We start from the raw sequence: 16,449 nt of genomic DNA on the forward strand, positions 1-16,449 counted from the left end.
CCTTGCAACCAGTCAAACTGTCATTTTGAAATTTTGCACAGAAAATCTTTCCCGTTTTTTTGTTTGTTAAGTTATTGTATTTTCTCCCTGGTCCCTGAACATCTTTGCTCTGCGAAAGAAACAGAGATGACAGAGAAAACTTTCATTCTTTCAATTTATGACATTATTCTGGTGAGCAAGGGTTTATTTAGTCTTCGAGGGAAACATCTAATGACAGAAGAGAAGCTGCATATATTTAATTATAGACAAGTTGACTAACAAATAGCCTACCAAAATGTCTGAAATTAAACTGTAATATTTTTTTTCTCTTTTTGTTCTTCACAAATCTACACACAACACCCCATAATGACCAAGTACATTTTTTTAATGGAAATGTTTGCAAGTTTATTGAAAATGAAATATCTAATTTACATAAGTATTCACATCCCTGAGTCAATAGAATCACCATTGATAACAATTACAGCTGTGAGTCTTTCTGGGTAAGTCTCTAAGAGCTTTGCACACCTGGATTGTACAATATTCGCAAATAATTATTTTTAAAACTCAACCTCTGTCAACCTCTGTCTAGTTGGCTGTTGATCATTGCTAGACAGCCACTTTCAAGTCTTGCCATAGATTTTCAAGGCAATTTTAGTCAAAACTGTAACTAGGCCACTCAGGAATATTCAATGGCGTCTTGGTAAGCAACTACAGTATAATGTATATTTGGCCTTATGTTTTAGGTTATTGTCCTGTGGAAAGGTGTATTTGTCTCCCAGTGTCTGTTGGAAAGCAGACAGAACCAGGTTTTCCTCTATGATTTTGCCTGTGCTTAGCTCTATTCCGTTTCTTTTTATCCAAAATAAAACTCTCTAGTCTCTCTACTCTCTAAGTGACAAGCATTCCCATAACATGATGCAGCCACCACCATGATTGAAAATATGAACAGTGGTACTCAGTGATGTGTTGTGTTGGATTTGCACAAAACATAACACTTTGTATTCAGGACATAAAGTTAATTTCTTTGATACATTTTTTGCAGTTTTACTTTAGTGCCTTGTTGCAAACAGGATGCATGTTTTGGAATATTTGCATTCTATACAGACTTCACACTTTTCATTCTGTAATTTAGGTTAGTATTGAGGAGTAACTACTTGTTGTTGATCCATTCTCATTTTTCTCCAATCACAGCCATTTAACTCTGTAACTGTTTTAAAATCACCATTGGCCTCATGGTGAAATCCCTGAGCGGTTTCCTTCCTCTCTGGCAAGTGAGTTAGGAAGGACATCTGTATCTTTGTATTGACTGGTGTATTGATACACCATCCAAAGTGTAATTAATAACTTCACCGTGCTCAAAGGGATATTCAACGTCTGCTTTTTCATTTGTAAATATCTACCAATAGGTTCCCTTCTTTGCGAGGAATTGGAAAAACTCCCTGGGCTTTGTGGTTGAATCTGTGTTTGAAATTCACTGCTCGACTTAGGGACCTTACAGATATTTATACGTGTGTGGTACAGAGATTATAGTCATAACAAAATCACGGAAAACACTATTATTGCACAAAGAGTAAGTCCATGCAACTTACAGTGCATTCAGAATGTATTCAAACCCCTTGACTTTATCCACATTTTGTTACGTTACATCCTTATTCTAAAATGGATAAAATTATTATTTTTCCTCATCAATCTACACACAATACCTCATAATGACAAAGTGAAAACAGGATTTTAGAATTTTATAAATGATTACAAATAAAAAACCAAAATACCTTATTTAAATAAGTATTTAGACCCTTTGCTATGAGACTTGAAATTGAGCGCAGGTGAATCCTGTTTCCATTGATCATCCTTGAGATATTTCTACAACTTGATTGGAGTCTACCTGTGGTGGAGAAGGGCCTTGGTGAGGGAGGTGACCAAGAATCCGATGGTCACTCTGACAGAGCTCCAGAGTTCCTCTGTGGAGATGGGAGAACCTTCCAGAAGGATAACCATCTCTGCAACACTCCACCAATCAGGCCTTTGGTGTAGAGTGGCCAGACGGAAGCCACTCCTCAGTAAAAGGCACATGACAGCCCGCTTCGAGTTTGGCAAACGGCACCTAAAGGACTCTCAGACCATGAGAAACAAGATTCTCTGATCTGATAAAATTGAGATTGAACTCTTTAGTCTGAATGCCAAGCATCACGTCTGGAGGAAACATGGCACCATCCCTACAAGGAAGCATGGTGGTGGCAGCATCGTGCTATGGGGATGTTTTTCAGCGGCAGGGACTGGGAGACTAGTAAGCATTGAGGGAAAGATGAATGGAGCAAAGGACAGAGAGATCCTTGATGAAAACCTGCTCCAGAGCACCCAGGACCTCAGACTGGGGTGAAGACAACGACCCTAAATACACAACCAAGACAACGCAGGAGTGGCTTCGGGACAAGTCTCTGAATGTCCTTGAGTGGCCCAGCCAGAGACCGAACTTGAACTCGATCGAACATCTCTGGAGAGACCTGAAAATAGCTGTGCAGCTCCCATCCAACCTGACAGAGCTTGAGAGGATCTGCAGAGAAGAATGGGAGAAACTCTCAAATACAGGTGTGCCAAGCTTGTAGCGTCATACCCAAGAAGACGAGGCATTAATCGCTGCCAAAGGTGCTTCAACAAAGTACTGACTAAAAGGGTCTGAATACTTATGTAAATGTTATATTTCAGTGTATTTACTTTAATAAATTTGCAAACATTTCTAAAAACCTGTTTTTGCTTTGTCATTATGGGATATTGTGTGTAGATTGATGAGGGAAAGAAATATTTTAGAATAAGGCTGTAATGTAAAAAAAAAAAAGAAAAACGACTGTATCTAAATAATAACAACAACAAACGTCCCTCCAATTCTGACTGTAGCCTACAGTACATTTTCTATATTAGCGGGTGTGAGCCTCAGATTTTCACTTTATCACATATAGTTGCACATTTGCGGATGGGTTATTAGCAATTGTGGGCAGGTGCGGGCGAACAAACAGCTGACCCGTGCACCACTAGTGCAGGAGTCTGTGAGTGTGTGTGAACATATTTGTGACCCGCTTCAGGAAGCTAGGCGTATGTAGCATGTCACTACTTCACAGGATAGGCATTTGAACATCACTTTTTTGTAACAAATTTGTATACCATCTGTAAATACGAATACAATTGTTAAATTACGAGCCTAGTTGGTTTAACCACGGAAAAAGACAGGACCCTTCCTGCTAGCCATGATTGGCTGAGATAATGGATGGGCTGGACATGCCGAGAGATGAGTTTGGATTGGTCATGTAGCATGCTTCTGTCTATAACATGAGCTCCTCAGTATGTGTATATAATCCTTGCTACCACAGCTCTTTTTTAAAGATATAACGTTAGCCATGGATAACTGCAAAAGTGTTGCTACTGCTCTCAATAACATTGCTGCCCTAAATATAGCAGGCGTTACCGACAAAGATCAGTGGGAAAAAGTTGTGATGAACTACTTTTTGCAAATGGTCAGTATGAAACGGAGTGACTTGACACAATGGGCCAAACAAGCTGTAGCCACAAACAAAACTGAAATGACACAGGAGGACAACTTACCTAGTTAAAGTGGTTCCAGTCTGTCGTAAACAGTTCCTCCATGTATACGGGTTTGAGTCTAGCTACATTTTCAGATATTATACGTTTCTAATTTTGTCAGAAAGTCACTTTTTTATTGCAAGTTAAAACATCCTGTTAGCTAGCTACCTTTAGCTTGCTGGTTACATGTATGATCTGTGTAGTAATATTATTTGTATCTCAGAAAGCCTTTTGCATTGCTAGTTAGAGCCTATGGCCTAGTTATAACATTGAACCTAGTTGGTTAGCTTTAGCTACCTGCAGATTCATACTACAGAATTTCATGCATGGTGGCTAGCTATGACAAACCATTTGTACTGTGTTGGTTGGGATTATGGTTCATTGTTTAGCTAGCTAGCTACATGTCTAAACAAAAGACTCCACTTGGCCAGATGATTACATGACCCATCATGTTAGCCAGGTGTGCCTGGGGGTGGTTACGGATTACATTTCTTTCACATGAGCCATCATTTTAGACAAGTGTGTCGGGGTAAGCATCATATAATAATTATAAAATATTTTTATCTAGACACTTTCTATTTTTGATATTGCTACTATGCAAATATGCAAGTAACCATTTCACTGTACCGTTTACACTTTCTGTGTCCTGTGCATGTGACAAATAACCTTAGATTTATAGTGTGTGTTTACCAGAGACGGTAATGTGAAAAACAACATGACCTGCACCAAAGTCAGATTAGGATATAGGCCAAGGACTAGATAAAGTATATTTCTACCTGGCGTTTTTCCTTATTGTAGGCTACTATTTTCAAATTTTTTGGTCTTGAAATCTCTGTTTGTTTACTACATTACCTTACTCACTCTGTTTAGCACATGGCCTCACATGTGAATCCTTAAAGAGATGGGTGGGGCTAAGGCTTACGAGGGTGTGGACGATGCTGAATATGTGTAGATAAAGAAGAGCTCTACAGTAGGTTTACCAAAACATTCAAGGGCCATTTTCTCAAAAGTGGGGTTACAAGTTTATCAATTTTCAAGGCAGAATTACTTTCCCATTGTTCCTCAACTGCAGTGTATGATATACCATTTTGTAGCTGAGAGTCTCTACTTTTATCCAATGTAAAAAACACAATTTCAAATTTTGCAACACAAGACCAAATCGAGGTGGTCGGTCACATTTGTATGTGTGTGTTCTTACAATGCGTCCTTCCGTAGCCTCCCCCAGCAGGCCTCCGAAGGTGATGACTGGGGACATACAGGCGCAATAGAGGAAGAGGAAGGAGGCAACACACTGAAGACTCAACCCATCTTTGTAGTCACTCAGATAGAACGGAGCCTTCCGCTTAATGTCCAGGATCAGACCCCCAAACAATCTACACAGGAGAGGGGGAGGAGGAGTGGGAGGAGAGCAGTACCAATATCAATACATCACCTTATGGAGTTCAAAGCTCAATTAGGCAAAATAAAAAGTTAAATACAAAAGTAACTCAGTCAAAGTCACAAGAACACAAATATTGCTTGTTTGTCTCCATTTAGACAATAAATTCACTTTTATTTAGAAATAGCAATACTGTGGGCAAGATCCTTGTTCTTATGCATTGATTGAGCTCCCCAGCAGCAGAAACCTAAGCCTAACTCCTAACCCTTTTGTTGTTCAGAGTAACATACCTTCCTGTTCTCTGGAGCTCAGGACCATGATGTTCTGCGTGAAACTCCTCTTCCACAGGGCAGGTCGTACCGTTGGGCATCCCCGGAATTTTCCGCTTCTCCTGCACACACAACCAATCAAACAACTCCCAATGAGCAACAGCAGCCAATCAGAAAAAACAGCACAATTTGAACCCCAATCACAAAAAGCCTTGCCACAAACCATTACAAATGAAGCATACTGGTGCTCATGTCTGCTCCACATTGTTTAATGGATCACTTAAACCATACAGTAAGATATAGCCAAAGGGACAGTCACATTACCACAGCCACATTACCACAGTCACATTACCACAGTCACATTACCATAGTCACATTACCTGAGAGGGGACACTCTTGGGGGGCTCGATGCGGATGGAAGGGTCCCACTCCCCGGGGGGCAGAACGGTTACCTGATCCAGGAACTCATCTATACCAGCCAGCAGGTCACTGCGGTCCTTAGCTTTGTATGCCACATCATGGAAAATCTGACAGAGAGAGAGAGATAGAGATCTGATAAAGATAGGAGGTAATGAATTGTCTGTGCCAACTGAGATCTGACACAGAACAAGGACAAAGATCTGGCACACAAACTGGCACATTCTGTAACTCTATCTAGGGTTGCCAAGAGTTGCCATTTACCCCCTGAATGTTTAGTGTTAAAGAGGAAGAATGTAGACTTTTGTTGAACTTTACCTCGTCAGTCATGATGGTTGCCATGGAGCGGCCAATCTCGTGGTACTGCTGAGCCTTTCCGTCTGGGCCCAGGAGGATGAACATGAACCTGCAACAGTGACTGGGTTAACAATACTGGATACCACTGGATACTGCTATGCTATCATACGCAACGCTACTATGCTATGAAAGCATCGGGTGGCTGTCCTATCTGACCAGAATATCATCTGTCATTTTCTGTTCATTTACTGAAGATTCTACACACCTCAGTCACCAACTGCTTTTAGCCAATCATCATTCTGGGGTGTGTCCCCTCTTACTAACATTATCATATGAATGCATTAGAATCATAGAATAGGACCAACACTACCTGGTGGGTATGGGGACCTCAGTGAGGCCAGTGAGCAGGACACACACACACACACACACACACACACACACACACACACACACACACCTGGTGGGTATGGGGACCTCAGTGAGGCCAGTGAGCAGGACACCACACACACACACACACACACACACACACACACACACACACCTGGTGGGTATGGGGACCTCAGTGAGGCCAGTGAGCAGGACAGACAGACACACACACACACACTGGTGGGTATGGGGACCTCAGTGAGGCCAGTGAGCAGTACGGCAGGGGAGAGGCGTACGAAGGCCACCACAGGTCTCTCCAGGAAGTCCAGCTCTCCCACCAGGACGTTAGAGGCCTCGGCTCCTGTAGGAATCTTCTTCATGAAGTGCATGTCCACCTGGGAGAGGAGAGGAAGGAGGTTTTTGAATGCTTCAACTAAATCCCTGACCTATAGACAAAAAAACATTAATATAGTAATAAGTACTGCCACAGTAGGCTACATTGCTGCAGTATCAAACTTGTCTATTTATCTATACTATGCTTGTGTTTCTATTTACAGTATTACTATATGAGTTCAGGCCTTGGGTTTCTTGGGTTTCTAGTCCTTAGTCTAAAGTGACTTCTTCTCCTCGTCTTCATCTGTACTGATCTGAGAACACATAGTGGATACAGAATGAGGAATATGCTTTCACCAGTCTGATGTTGCGTATCAGAGCAGGTGAAGGAAAGGAGACAAGGAGATTAAACCACTATAGAGTATTGAGATGCATCCTTAAATCTGAATAATGTTATATATGATAAAGGCTGCCTGGGACAGGATGTGGCTCAGAAATAGTAAGACAATGTGTAGTACCCCTGCTCCTCCCTGGAGGGCGCTGTGTGGCCCAGATATCCCCTGACTGACACCAGTGACTGATTCCAGCAAGATGGTGCATAGCAGCCACACAGTATCTATCACCCAGTCAGCAAGTCAGGGGATGTCTGTGTGCTGAGGTCTGTGTAATACTGTACATTGATTATCTCTCTCTCTCTCTCTCTCTCTGTGTCTGGTATGATCTTCACAGCTCTCTGATCCAGACAGCAATGAGACACTTCACCGCGGTACCAAACACACACGTACCTTGCTAAGGTCCACTTGGCTGTTGTCGTGGTTGGCTCCATTTTTTACCTCTATGTTGGTGGGGAGAGGCTGGGGGGAGACAGTTGGACCTGAGGGATCAGAGGGGTGTGGAGGAGTGTGTGAGGTGCTGTTGGTACATTTTCCTCTGTACTTCTGGTCAACTGCCAAGAGAGTGAAACTAATCGTTGTTCAGCTAATATATCAGACATTTTCTCTTTGGGAACAATTTGATTGATTCCTGGCAGACGACTAACGGAAGGCTGTCTGATTAGTTACTACATCCCACTCTCTTTCTCTCCCCACTCTCTTTCTATCTGTCACCCACCTGTTGACTCCCTCCCTCACTTCCTCTCTCACTTTTCCCTCCCCCTCACGTTTTCCCTCCTTCCCCCCCTTTCCATCAGCAGGTTGGCATTTATTGGAATGACTCATGTAATGGAAGTAGCTCTGCAGAGTGGTCACTGACTGGCACAGACAATTAATACAATCAGATGTTTTACATGACCCTAACCGTAACCACACTGCTAGCCCTAATGTCTAACCCTAACCTTAAATTAGGACAAAAAAGCACATTTGTATTTTCATGAATTTTTACCATATAGCCAATTTTGACTTAGCAGCTGGCCCATTTAACGGAAATCAGCTCTGCCCCCAGGGCAAGATTCATGACAATAAATGTCAACCTGCTTTCTATCCTCCCCTTCCCTTCTCTCTGCCCTTCCTCCCACACTTCTCTCTGTCCTTCCACACACCCTTCTCTCCTGGTACCCACCGCTCTTGTCCATGTGGGGTTCAGAGTGCTTGCGTCCGGCATCGGCAAATGAGCGCACCATGTCAGGGATGAGCTGGTGATGGCCTGACCTCTTCTTCTCGTTCTGGTGGTGGTGTCTCTTCAGCAGGGCCTCCCTTACCTTCAGCCTCACACTGTCGTCCAGCTCATGGGACGCCTCTTGCTGGTCCAACACCATATCTGCACCAGGACACACCACAAAAACAATCCTAGATTCTGTAACTACCAGTGGTGGTCGGTGCCATTTAAGATGAGGGAGGACTTTTTTTAATGAGCAGGAAAATGAAACTGAAAACCGTGATTATTTTGTCATAATCGAACCGAAACTGAACCGACCTCAAAAAGCACTAATCGTGTGCTTATGTACTGACTGGTGTTATTGCAGAGAATATCAGCAGTCCCCCATATAGTCTGTCTCTCTCTTTCTGAGCACACCAATATGGCTGCATATTCATTGTTATGTCTAGACTAGGACCCCACCTCTCTCTCAGCACACTCTGTAATGTCATGCATGATCAGACTAGAGGACAGTCTCTGTATGCTGTTAGACACAATGCTCTTACATCATCTAGACAGACAGGTGACAGGTGCAGCTGACAGGTGTCACATGGAGAAGAGCGAGGGAGCCACCTGTTCAGCCTGTCTGTGTACCTGTCACCCTGGTGAAATGTCAGGCCAGTGTGAGATAGACACAGTTCACTGCTCTAGCATCACAGTGCATGCAAGTTCTCATCATCATCTCTCATTTGACTGTAATGTCTTTATATATTTAAGGGGGGGGGCACTAGTCTAGCAATATGGTGACAATTGCCTTGTCAATGTGAAGCTAATACTGTACATATGTCATATTTTCTTTGGGGAATTTGTAATTGGTCTGTTAGTAGCAGCTGTTGAGGTGGTGTTTTGTGTGTGAAACTGCAGGAATGTGAAATTACCTATTCTTGAACTGGACTTTTGATTCCTGTTCAAAATATTGATTGATTGAAGATATTTGTAGATATGGGGATTGAACCCGTCTCTGGTGGGGAGTCATACATGTGTCTGGAGCCAGGAGCATTACCACTGGACCACAGGCTCTTCCCTGTCTGTGTGTTGGTCTGACTAACCTGCGATCTCCTCGATGGTGTTGGCCTGCATGTCCAGCAGCACACTGCCGTTGATGAGGCAGCTACGCAGCTCAAACAGGCTGTGGAGGGACAGCGTAGCCACATAGGGCTTACTCCACCTCTCTCCTCCATCCTCCACGTCCTCCTCAAACTTCAACCACCTACAGGGATGAGAGAGATGTTTAGCCGTTAAAGCAATGTAGGGATTCTCACAAGCCTCACTCATTCACACACTCCTATGTCCCTCCCTGACCTGGCAGTTTCTTTCCACTCTGCGTCCTTGCCCTCTTTGACACAGATCTCGTCCAGCTCAGTGAAGAGCTCGTGGGCCACATGTTCAGAATCCTCCTCTGTCCCCAGAATGAACTGGACACGCTGGGACGGAGTGTCTACATGGAGTGAGAGAGATGAAGAGGAGAGAGAGAAGGATGGATAGAGAGAGATGATGAGGGGAGAGATATTAAGAGGGACATGAGAGGGATACAGGGCAGGGAAGGTGAAGAGAGATGAACAGAGGAGCGATGAAGAGGAGAGAAAAGGAAGGACAGAGATTTGGGTAGAAGAGAGATGGAAAAGGGAGAATGATGGAAGGATAGAGAGAGAGGAAATAATGGAGGGAGCAGAGGTAGTAGGATAGGATGTGTGGGTTGGGAAGAGAAGAGAAGCAGAGTAAATAATGATAGGAGATGGACTGTTTAGATATTTACAATTGTTTCCTGCCTGTGTTGATGGAGGGATTATTGACTGAAATCTTGTTGACCTCAAAGATATTACAGTATTTCAGACCATATTGCAGATGGACCCCCCCCCACACACACACACTGACACAATAGTGTGTGTGTGTGTTTGTGTGTTTTATGTATGCCAGTTCCTGCTCTGGGCTGCCTAATCAGCATGCTTATCAATATTAGCCTGGGGTGCTGAGGCAGGTTGCATTAGCAGTGTGTCCACAGCCCTGTGAAGGTGACATGGATTAACACCACTGGCCTAGCTGCCTGGCCTGGCCTGTGCTGCAGTATTGACTTGATTTGTTTACCATCCTCTCTCTAACAGAGAGGAAATATAGACACGTAGGTTAGCCTACACATGTCAATGGCTTCCAATAAAACAACCTCAGGGATAGAACTGCAGAGAAATCTCCCCCATATGGACCAGCAGCCAGCAACCTTGGACATGATGTACAGTTAGTGTCCATGTTCATTCATGGACACAGAAACATTTATATAGGATTTCATTGAAATTCCACATGACGCTGTTTGGATTGAACATAGTCAAATTGCTGCACATGTACAGTGTTGTCACGACTTCTGCCGAAGTCGGTCCCTCTCCTTGTTCGGGCGGCGTTCGGCGGTCGACGTCACCGGCCTTCTAGCCATCGCCAATCCACTTTTCATTTTCCATTTGTTTTGTCTTTGTCTTACACACCTGGTTTCAATTCCCCAATTACCTGTTCATTATTTAACCCTCTGTTCCCCCATGTTTGGTTGTGAGTAATTGTATGTAATACGGCCCGTTATTGTGGGCTCGCATTATTGCGTTGTATTTGTTTGTATTTTGAGCAAATACATTTTTTACTCATATCTGCTGTCCTGCGCCTGACTCCTCCACACCAGCTACACACAGACTTTATTACAAGTGTACATTGCGTGTGTGGTCTTGTTCTTCTATCCTTGTGGGGACCTAAAATCCCCCAAAGTCTCCTCAAGGATAATAAAAAAAGGAAAATTCTCCCTCGTGGGGACATTTTCCACGTCCCCATGAGAACAAATGTTATTTTAAGCTTAGGGGTTAGGTTTAGGGTTAGGGTTACAATTAGGGTTAGCGGTTAGGTTTAGGATTTGGGTTATGGTTATGGGTTAAGGGTTATGAATAAGATTAGGGAAAATGAGATTTTGATTGCAAATCAATTTTAGGTCTCCTCGAGGATAGAAAACAAGTTTGTGTGTGTATGTCACCATGAGAGGCTGAGGCCCCCTCTGCCTCCTCGTCCTGCTGCGTAGCGTTCCCTGCCCTCCTGTCCTTCTTGCGGTGGCGTGAGCCGTGGGGGCGGTGGTGGCGGTGGCTCTGTCTACCCATGGGCATACTCACCCCCAAAAACAGAGTCCTGTGGCCTGGAGAGAGAGGGAGGTGGTACAGAGAGGAGAAGAGGTGGAGCAGAGAGAGGGAGAGAGACAGATTTAATAGCCCTCACATCAGCACTATAAAAACTCAGAGAAAGAGAGAGAGTGAACAAATGTTTTGTGATTTAGCTTGGTGCAATGGTGCATATTCAACATTGGTCTTACATCGTTTTCTATAAATACTTTAGGTAAGCTTGATTTAGCTTATCCAGCACAATGGGACAGGTAAAAAAGCTAAGGGCAGGATGAAGTAACTAAGAGTTAACGTTCTAAAGGCTCACAGCAGTCAGGAATCAAGCAGCTGTTGAATTTGTTGAATCTGCCCAATCTCATCTGTTAGGGAATCATGAATAATGCATGACACAACAGCCTTTTGGCAGCCACATCTTGAAGGCTGTGTGTATGTGTGTGTGCCTGTGTTTGTGCATGCGTGTGTGTGTGTGTGTATGTGTGTGTGCCTGTGTTTGTGCATGCGTGTGTGTGTATGTGTGTGCCTGTGTTTGTGCATGCGTGTGTGTGTATGTGTGTGTGACTGTGTTTGTGCATGCGTGTGTGTGTATGTGTGTGTGCCTGTGTTTGTGCATGCGTGTGTGTGTATGTGTGTGTGCATGCGTGTGTGTGTATGTGTGTGTGCCTGTGTTTGTGCATGTGTGTGTGTGTATGTGTGTGTGCCTGTGTTTGTGCATGCGTGTGTGTGTATGTGTGTGTGCCTGTGTTTGTGCATGCGTGTGTGTGTATGTGTGTGTGTGCCTGTGTTTGTGCATGCGTGTATGTGTGTGTGCCTGTGTTTGTGCATGCGTGTGTGTGCGTGTGTATGTGTGTGTGTGTGCCTGTGTTTGTGCATGCGTGTGTGTGTATGTGTGTTTGTGCATGTGTGTGTGTGTACGTGTGTGTGCCTGTGTTTGTGCATGCGTGTGTGTGTATGTGTATGTGTGTGCGCGCGTGTCAGCTACCTTGATAAACATTCAGTGCAAATGTACTTGATGTGAGTCGACCGCTACCCGTTAATAATATAAGAAAGTTGTCAGAATAATGTGTTTGTTATAGGAGAGTTAGAAGAGTCAAATCATCAGGGTGTGTTCAGTTCTCTATCCAGCTTTCTCTTCATTACAGAGGAAAGTGAGTCAACACATACACACACACACCAATGACAGAGTAGACCCCCTCAACCTGCTCAGGCCTACCTGGCGGATCCATTACTAATGTAGATCTCTATCCATCTGCACCAGAACACGGCCATGGATGGACAAACACATACACACTTACACACACTAGAAAGAAAGACACACTTCGCATTCTCTCATGAACAAACCTGTGTGGTACACAATATTGTGCTAACACATACAAATATGCTCATACAAACACATTCACAAACACACACACACAAATATATATACACACTTGCACATGAACAGTGGTTTCCCGACTCCTGTACTGAAAAATGTATGAGCTCAATAGCTAAGCACACATACACACAGATAAAGGTTAATGAGGTGGTCAGGTGTCTCACCCTCTAGCTCCTCCTTCTCATAGTGGATGTTGAGGACTGAGCTGGTTCCTCCTTGGTCCACTACCACTTCCTCATCTGCCCTCTGGAAGATACAAACACAGAAAATACACTCTTAGAAAAAAGGTATTATCTAGAACCTAAAATGGAGAAACCTTTGAATAAGCTTTTTTGGTTCTAAGTAAAACCATTTTAGGTTCCACGGAGAATCCTTTCCACAGAAGGTTCTACATGGAACCCAAAAGAGTTCTACTTGAAACCAAAAAGGGTTCTACCTGGAACCAAAAAGGTTATCCTATGGGGACAGCCAAATAACCCTTTTGCCTCACACACGCACACACACACACACACAAGGTTTACACACATACGTATGCGCTCATTCACACATACACACAGACGGACACGCACACACAGTCACATGTACAAACAGAAGCTGTGAGGAGCTAGATCAACATCATAATAATAATAATACATTTAACTTTTATAGCGCTATTCATTACATAATGAATCTCAAAGCGCTTTAAAGCAACACAAAAAATACAAGCAATTTAGAAAACAACAACATCATTCATGAGATGGAAGGTCACGTGGAGGGGCGTGAAAGTGCATGGCCTGAGTGGTCATCGGAGGGAGGTGGTCAAATGGGGAGAGAAAGCAAAGATGGTCTCTGGAGCAAGTCCAGAGGAAGGCAGGCGGCAAGGTGTCTCAGAGTCCTTGTCATCTGTGTCATTTATTTTTATTTATTTATTTCACCTTTATTTAACCAGGTAGGCAAGTTGAGAACAAGTTCTCATTTACAACTGCGACCTGGCCAAGATAAAGCAAAGCAGTTTGACACATACAACAACGCAGAGTTACACATGGAGTAAAACAAATATACAGTCAATAATATAGTAGAAAAATAAGTCTATATACAAAGTGAGCAAATGACGTGAGATAAGGGAGGTAAAGGCAAAAAAGGCCATGGTGGCGAAGTAAATACAATATGGCAAGTAAAACACTGGAATGGTAGATTTGCAGTGGAAGAAAGTGCAAAGTAGAAATAGAAATAATGGGGTGCAAAGGAGCAAAATAAATAAATAAATAAATACAGTAGGGGAAGAGGTTGTTGTTTGGGCTAAATTATAGACGGGCTATGTACAGGTGCAGTAATCTGTGAGCTGCTCTGACAGCTGGTGCTTAAAGCTAGTGAGGGAGATAAGTGTTTCCAGTTTTAGAGATTTTTGTAGTTCGTTCCAGTCATTGGCAGCAGAGAACTGGAAGGAGAGGCGGCCGAAGGAGGAATTGGCTTTGGGGGTGACCAGAGAGATATACCTGCTGGAGCGCGTGCTACAGGTTGGTGCTGCTATGTTGACCAGCAAGCTGAGATAAGGGGGAACTTTACCTAGCAGGGTCTTGTAGATGACCTGGAGCCAGTGGGTTTGGCGACGAGTATGAAGCGAGGGCCAGCCAACGAGAGCGTACAGGTCATAAGGTCAATTGGAGCACCCAACCCCATTCTCAGTTCCAAAGAGCCACTAACTGGCCCTAACTGATGATCTCCTATCAAAAACCAGCATCAAAGCACAGACACTTGCTAACTCAGAGAGAACTCAAACTTCAGTCAGAACAGCCTCAGAGGCTATTTCACATTAGGAGCCTCAGAGGACGACACTAATGCATAAAAAGTGGATTATAGGTCAGATGGTTGTTTCTTTCACACACGCTTGCGCACGCACCGAGACATGCTACCTGTCCCAGACCTGCTGTTTTCAACTCTCTAGAGACAGCAGGAGCGGTAGAGATACTCTGAATGATCGTCTATGAAAAGCCAACTGACATTTACTCCTGAGGTGCTGACCTGTTGCACCTTCTACAACCACTGTCATCATTATTATCTGACCCTGCTGGTCATCTAAGAACATTTGAACATCTTGGCCATGTTCTGTTATAATCTCCACCCGGCACAGCCAGAAGAGGACTGGCCACCCGTCATAGCCTGGTTCCTCTCTAGGTTTCTTCCTAGGTTCTGGCCTTTCTAGGGAGTTTTTCCTAGCCACCGTGCTTCTACATCTGCATTGCTTGCTGTTTGGGGTTTTAGGCTGGGTTTCTGTACAGCACTTTGTGACATCAGCTGATGTAAGAAGGGCTTTATAAATACATTTGATTGAAATTTGACATACACACATACACATACATGTGCACACAGACACACACCCACACAGACACACACACAATCACACCCGTACACACACAATTAGGCCTGGGCTTGAAGAAGACAAGAGACGTGAAGGGCAGGCAGGCCAGTGAAACCTCCAATCTGTGCCATCCAGGGAGAGTTGAATCAATAAATAAACAAAGTGACACATCTATCAGACTGACTGATGCTGCTAGTTGGTTGCGGTGATGTTGTACCGTATCTTCAGAGAGATCAAGGTTTCTACATGAACTTGTTTCACCACATTTATGATAAACATTGTTGGTGTTCTCACATTCTTTTTGCTTACACTGCAGTGTGAGTTTGTGTGCGTGTGTGTGTGTGTGTGCGAGGGAGGAGCGGGGGAGTGATGTAGTATTGGTTGATGTGGGTGGTGTGCTCGTGGGAAAGTGATCTGTTTGGACCTAATGCTCAGAGCTCAGCATGTTTACCAGGAGTACTCCATCTGTAAACTGCAGCATCTTCAACAGAGCTGTTTAACTGAACACACATGCAGAAGTAACGTGTTGCTGCCATGCTATGTTGTTGTCTTAGGTCTCTCTTAATGTATTGTTGTGGTGTCTCTCTTGCTGTGATCTGTGTTTTGGCCTATATTTTTATATTTTTGGTCTTTTTAATCCCAGCCCCCGTCCCCGCAGGAGGCCTTTTACATGTTGGTAGGCCGTCATTGTAAATAAGAATTTGTTTTTAACTGACTTGCCTAGTTAAATAAATGTTAACTAAAATAAAAAATAAGTAAAAAGCAGGCCTTATGTACTTGGTGTTAAGTCTACAGTGTGGGTGGGGGTCATTTCTGATTCATTCCCACTCTGACCATTACTCTTCTGTAGTAATGCAACCTTTACCAACCTTTGACCAAGCAGTAGGGATTAACAGTAGGAATTAAATAAAGCTCTCCTCATGCATATGGATATCAGTGTGTGAATGCGTGTTCCTGTGTGCGTGAATGTGTGCGTGCGTGTACACTTTAGTGTTGCACGGTATACCGGTATCATGGTAATATCACAGTACCAAAACGTTATGATACTTATGATACCAAGATTTATGAATGCCATAGTACTGTTTCATATGATACTACTGAATTTTTCGTCCTACCGATCAAAAGAACCACGAAACAGCAATGAGAGTTTCATGTATTATTGTTCTGCTTACTGCCACAATGACATGTCAATCATTATGTTAGGTTTAATCAATGAGGGGCTATGAGTTCTCTGGAAAATAATGCAGGCATGATGCGGAAGTTGTGTGCCACGATGCACAGCGGAGACACATTTTCCCTGTGGTCTCTCGATACCACCTGGTATAGTATCGTTAATAAAATGTTGGCAT

General features: G+C 43.5%; 1 protein-coding gene across 1 annotated transcript in view; it reads right to left on the bottom strand.

The window, feature by feature from the left end:
- The window catches only part of slc4a8 (solute carrier family 4 member 8), a 51,648-nt gene that overhangs the window by 14,926 nt on the left and 20,273 nt on the right, over window positions 1-16,449 (bottom strand). The window contains exons 2-12 of the mRNA XM_014167035.2: window positions 12,927-13,008; window positions 11,252-11,407; window positions 9,550-9,685; window positions 9,297-9,457; window positions 8,173-8,370; window positions 7,401-7,489; window positions 6,520-6,677; window positions 5,938-6,025; window positions 5,583-5,729; window positions 5,224-5,324; window positions 4,754-4,928 (exon numbers count right to left, since the gene is read on the bottom strand). Of these exons, the coding sequence (XP_014022510.1) occupies window positions 4,754-4,928; window positions 5,224-5,324; window positions 5,583-5,729; window positions 5,938-6,025; window positions 6,520-6,677; window positions 7,401-7,489; window positions 8,173-8,370; window positions 9,297-9,457; window positions 9,550-9,685; window positions 11,252-11,407; window positions 12,927-13,008 (1,491 nt within the window). The remainder of the gene's footprint in view (window positions 1-4,753; window positions 4,929-5,223; window positions 5,325-5,582; window positions 5,730-5,937; window positions 6,026-6,519; window positions 6,678-7,400; window positions 7,490-8,172; window positions 8,371-9,296; window positions 9,458-9,549; window positions 9,686-11,251; window positions 11,408-12,926; window positions 13,009-16,449) is intronic.

The sequence above is a fragment of the Salmo salar genome, chromosome ssa22, assembly GCF_905237065.1.
Source record: "Salmo salar chromosome ssa22, Ssal_v3.1, whole genome shotgun sequence".
Classification (NCBI taxonomy): Eukaryota; Metazoa; Chordata; class Actinopteri; order Salmoniformes; family Salmonidae; genus Salmo; species Salmo salar.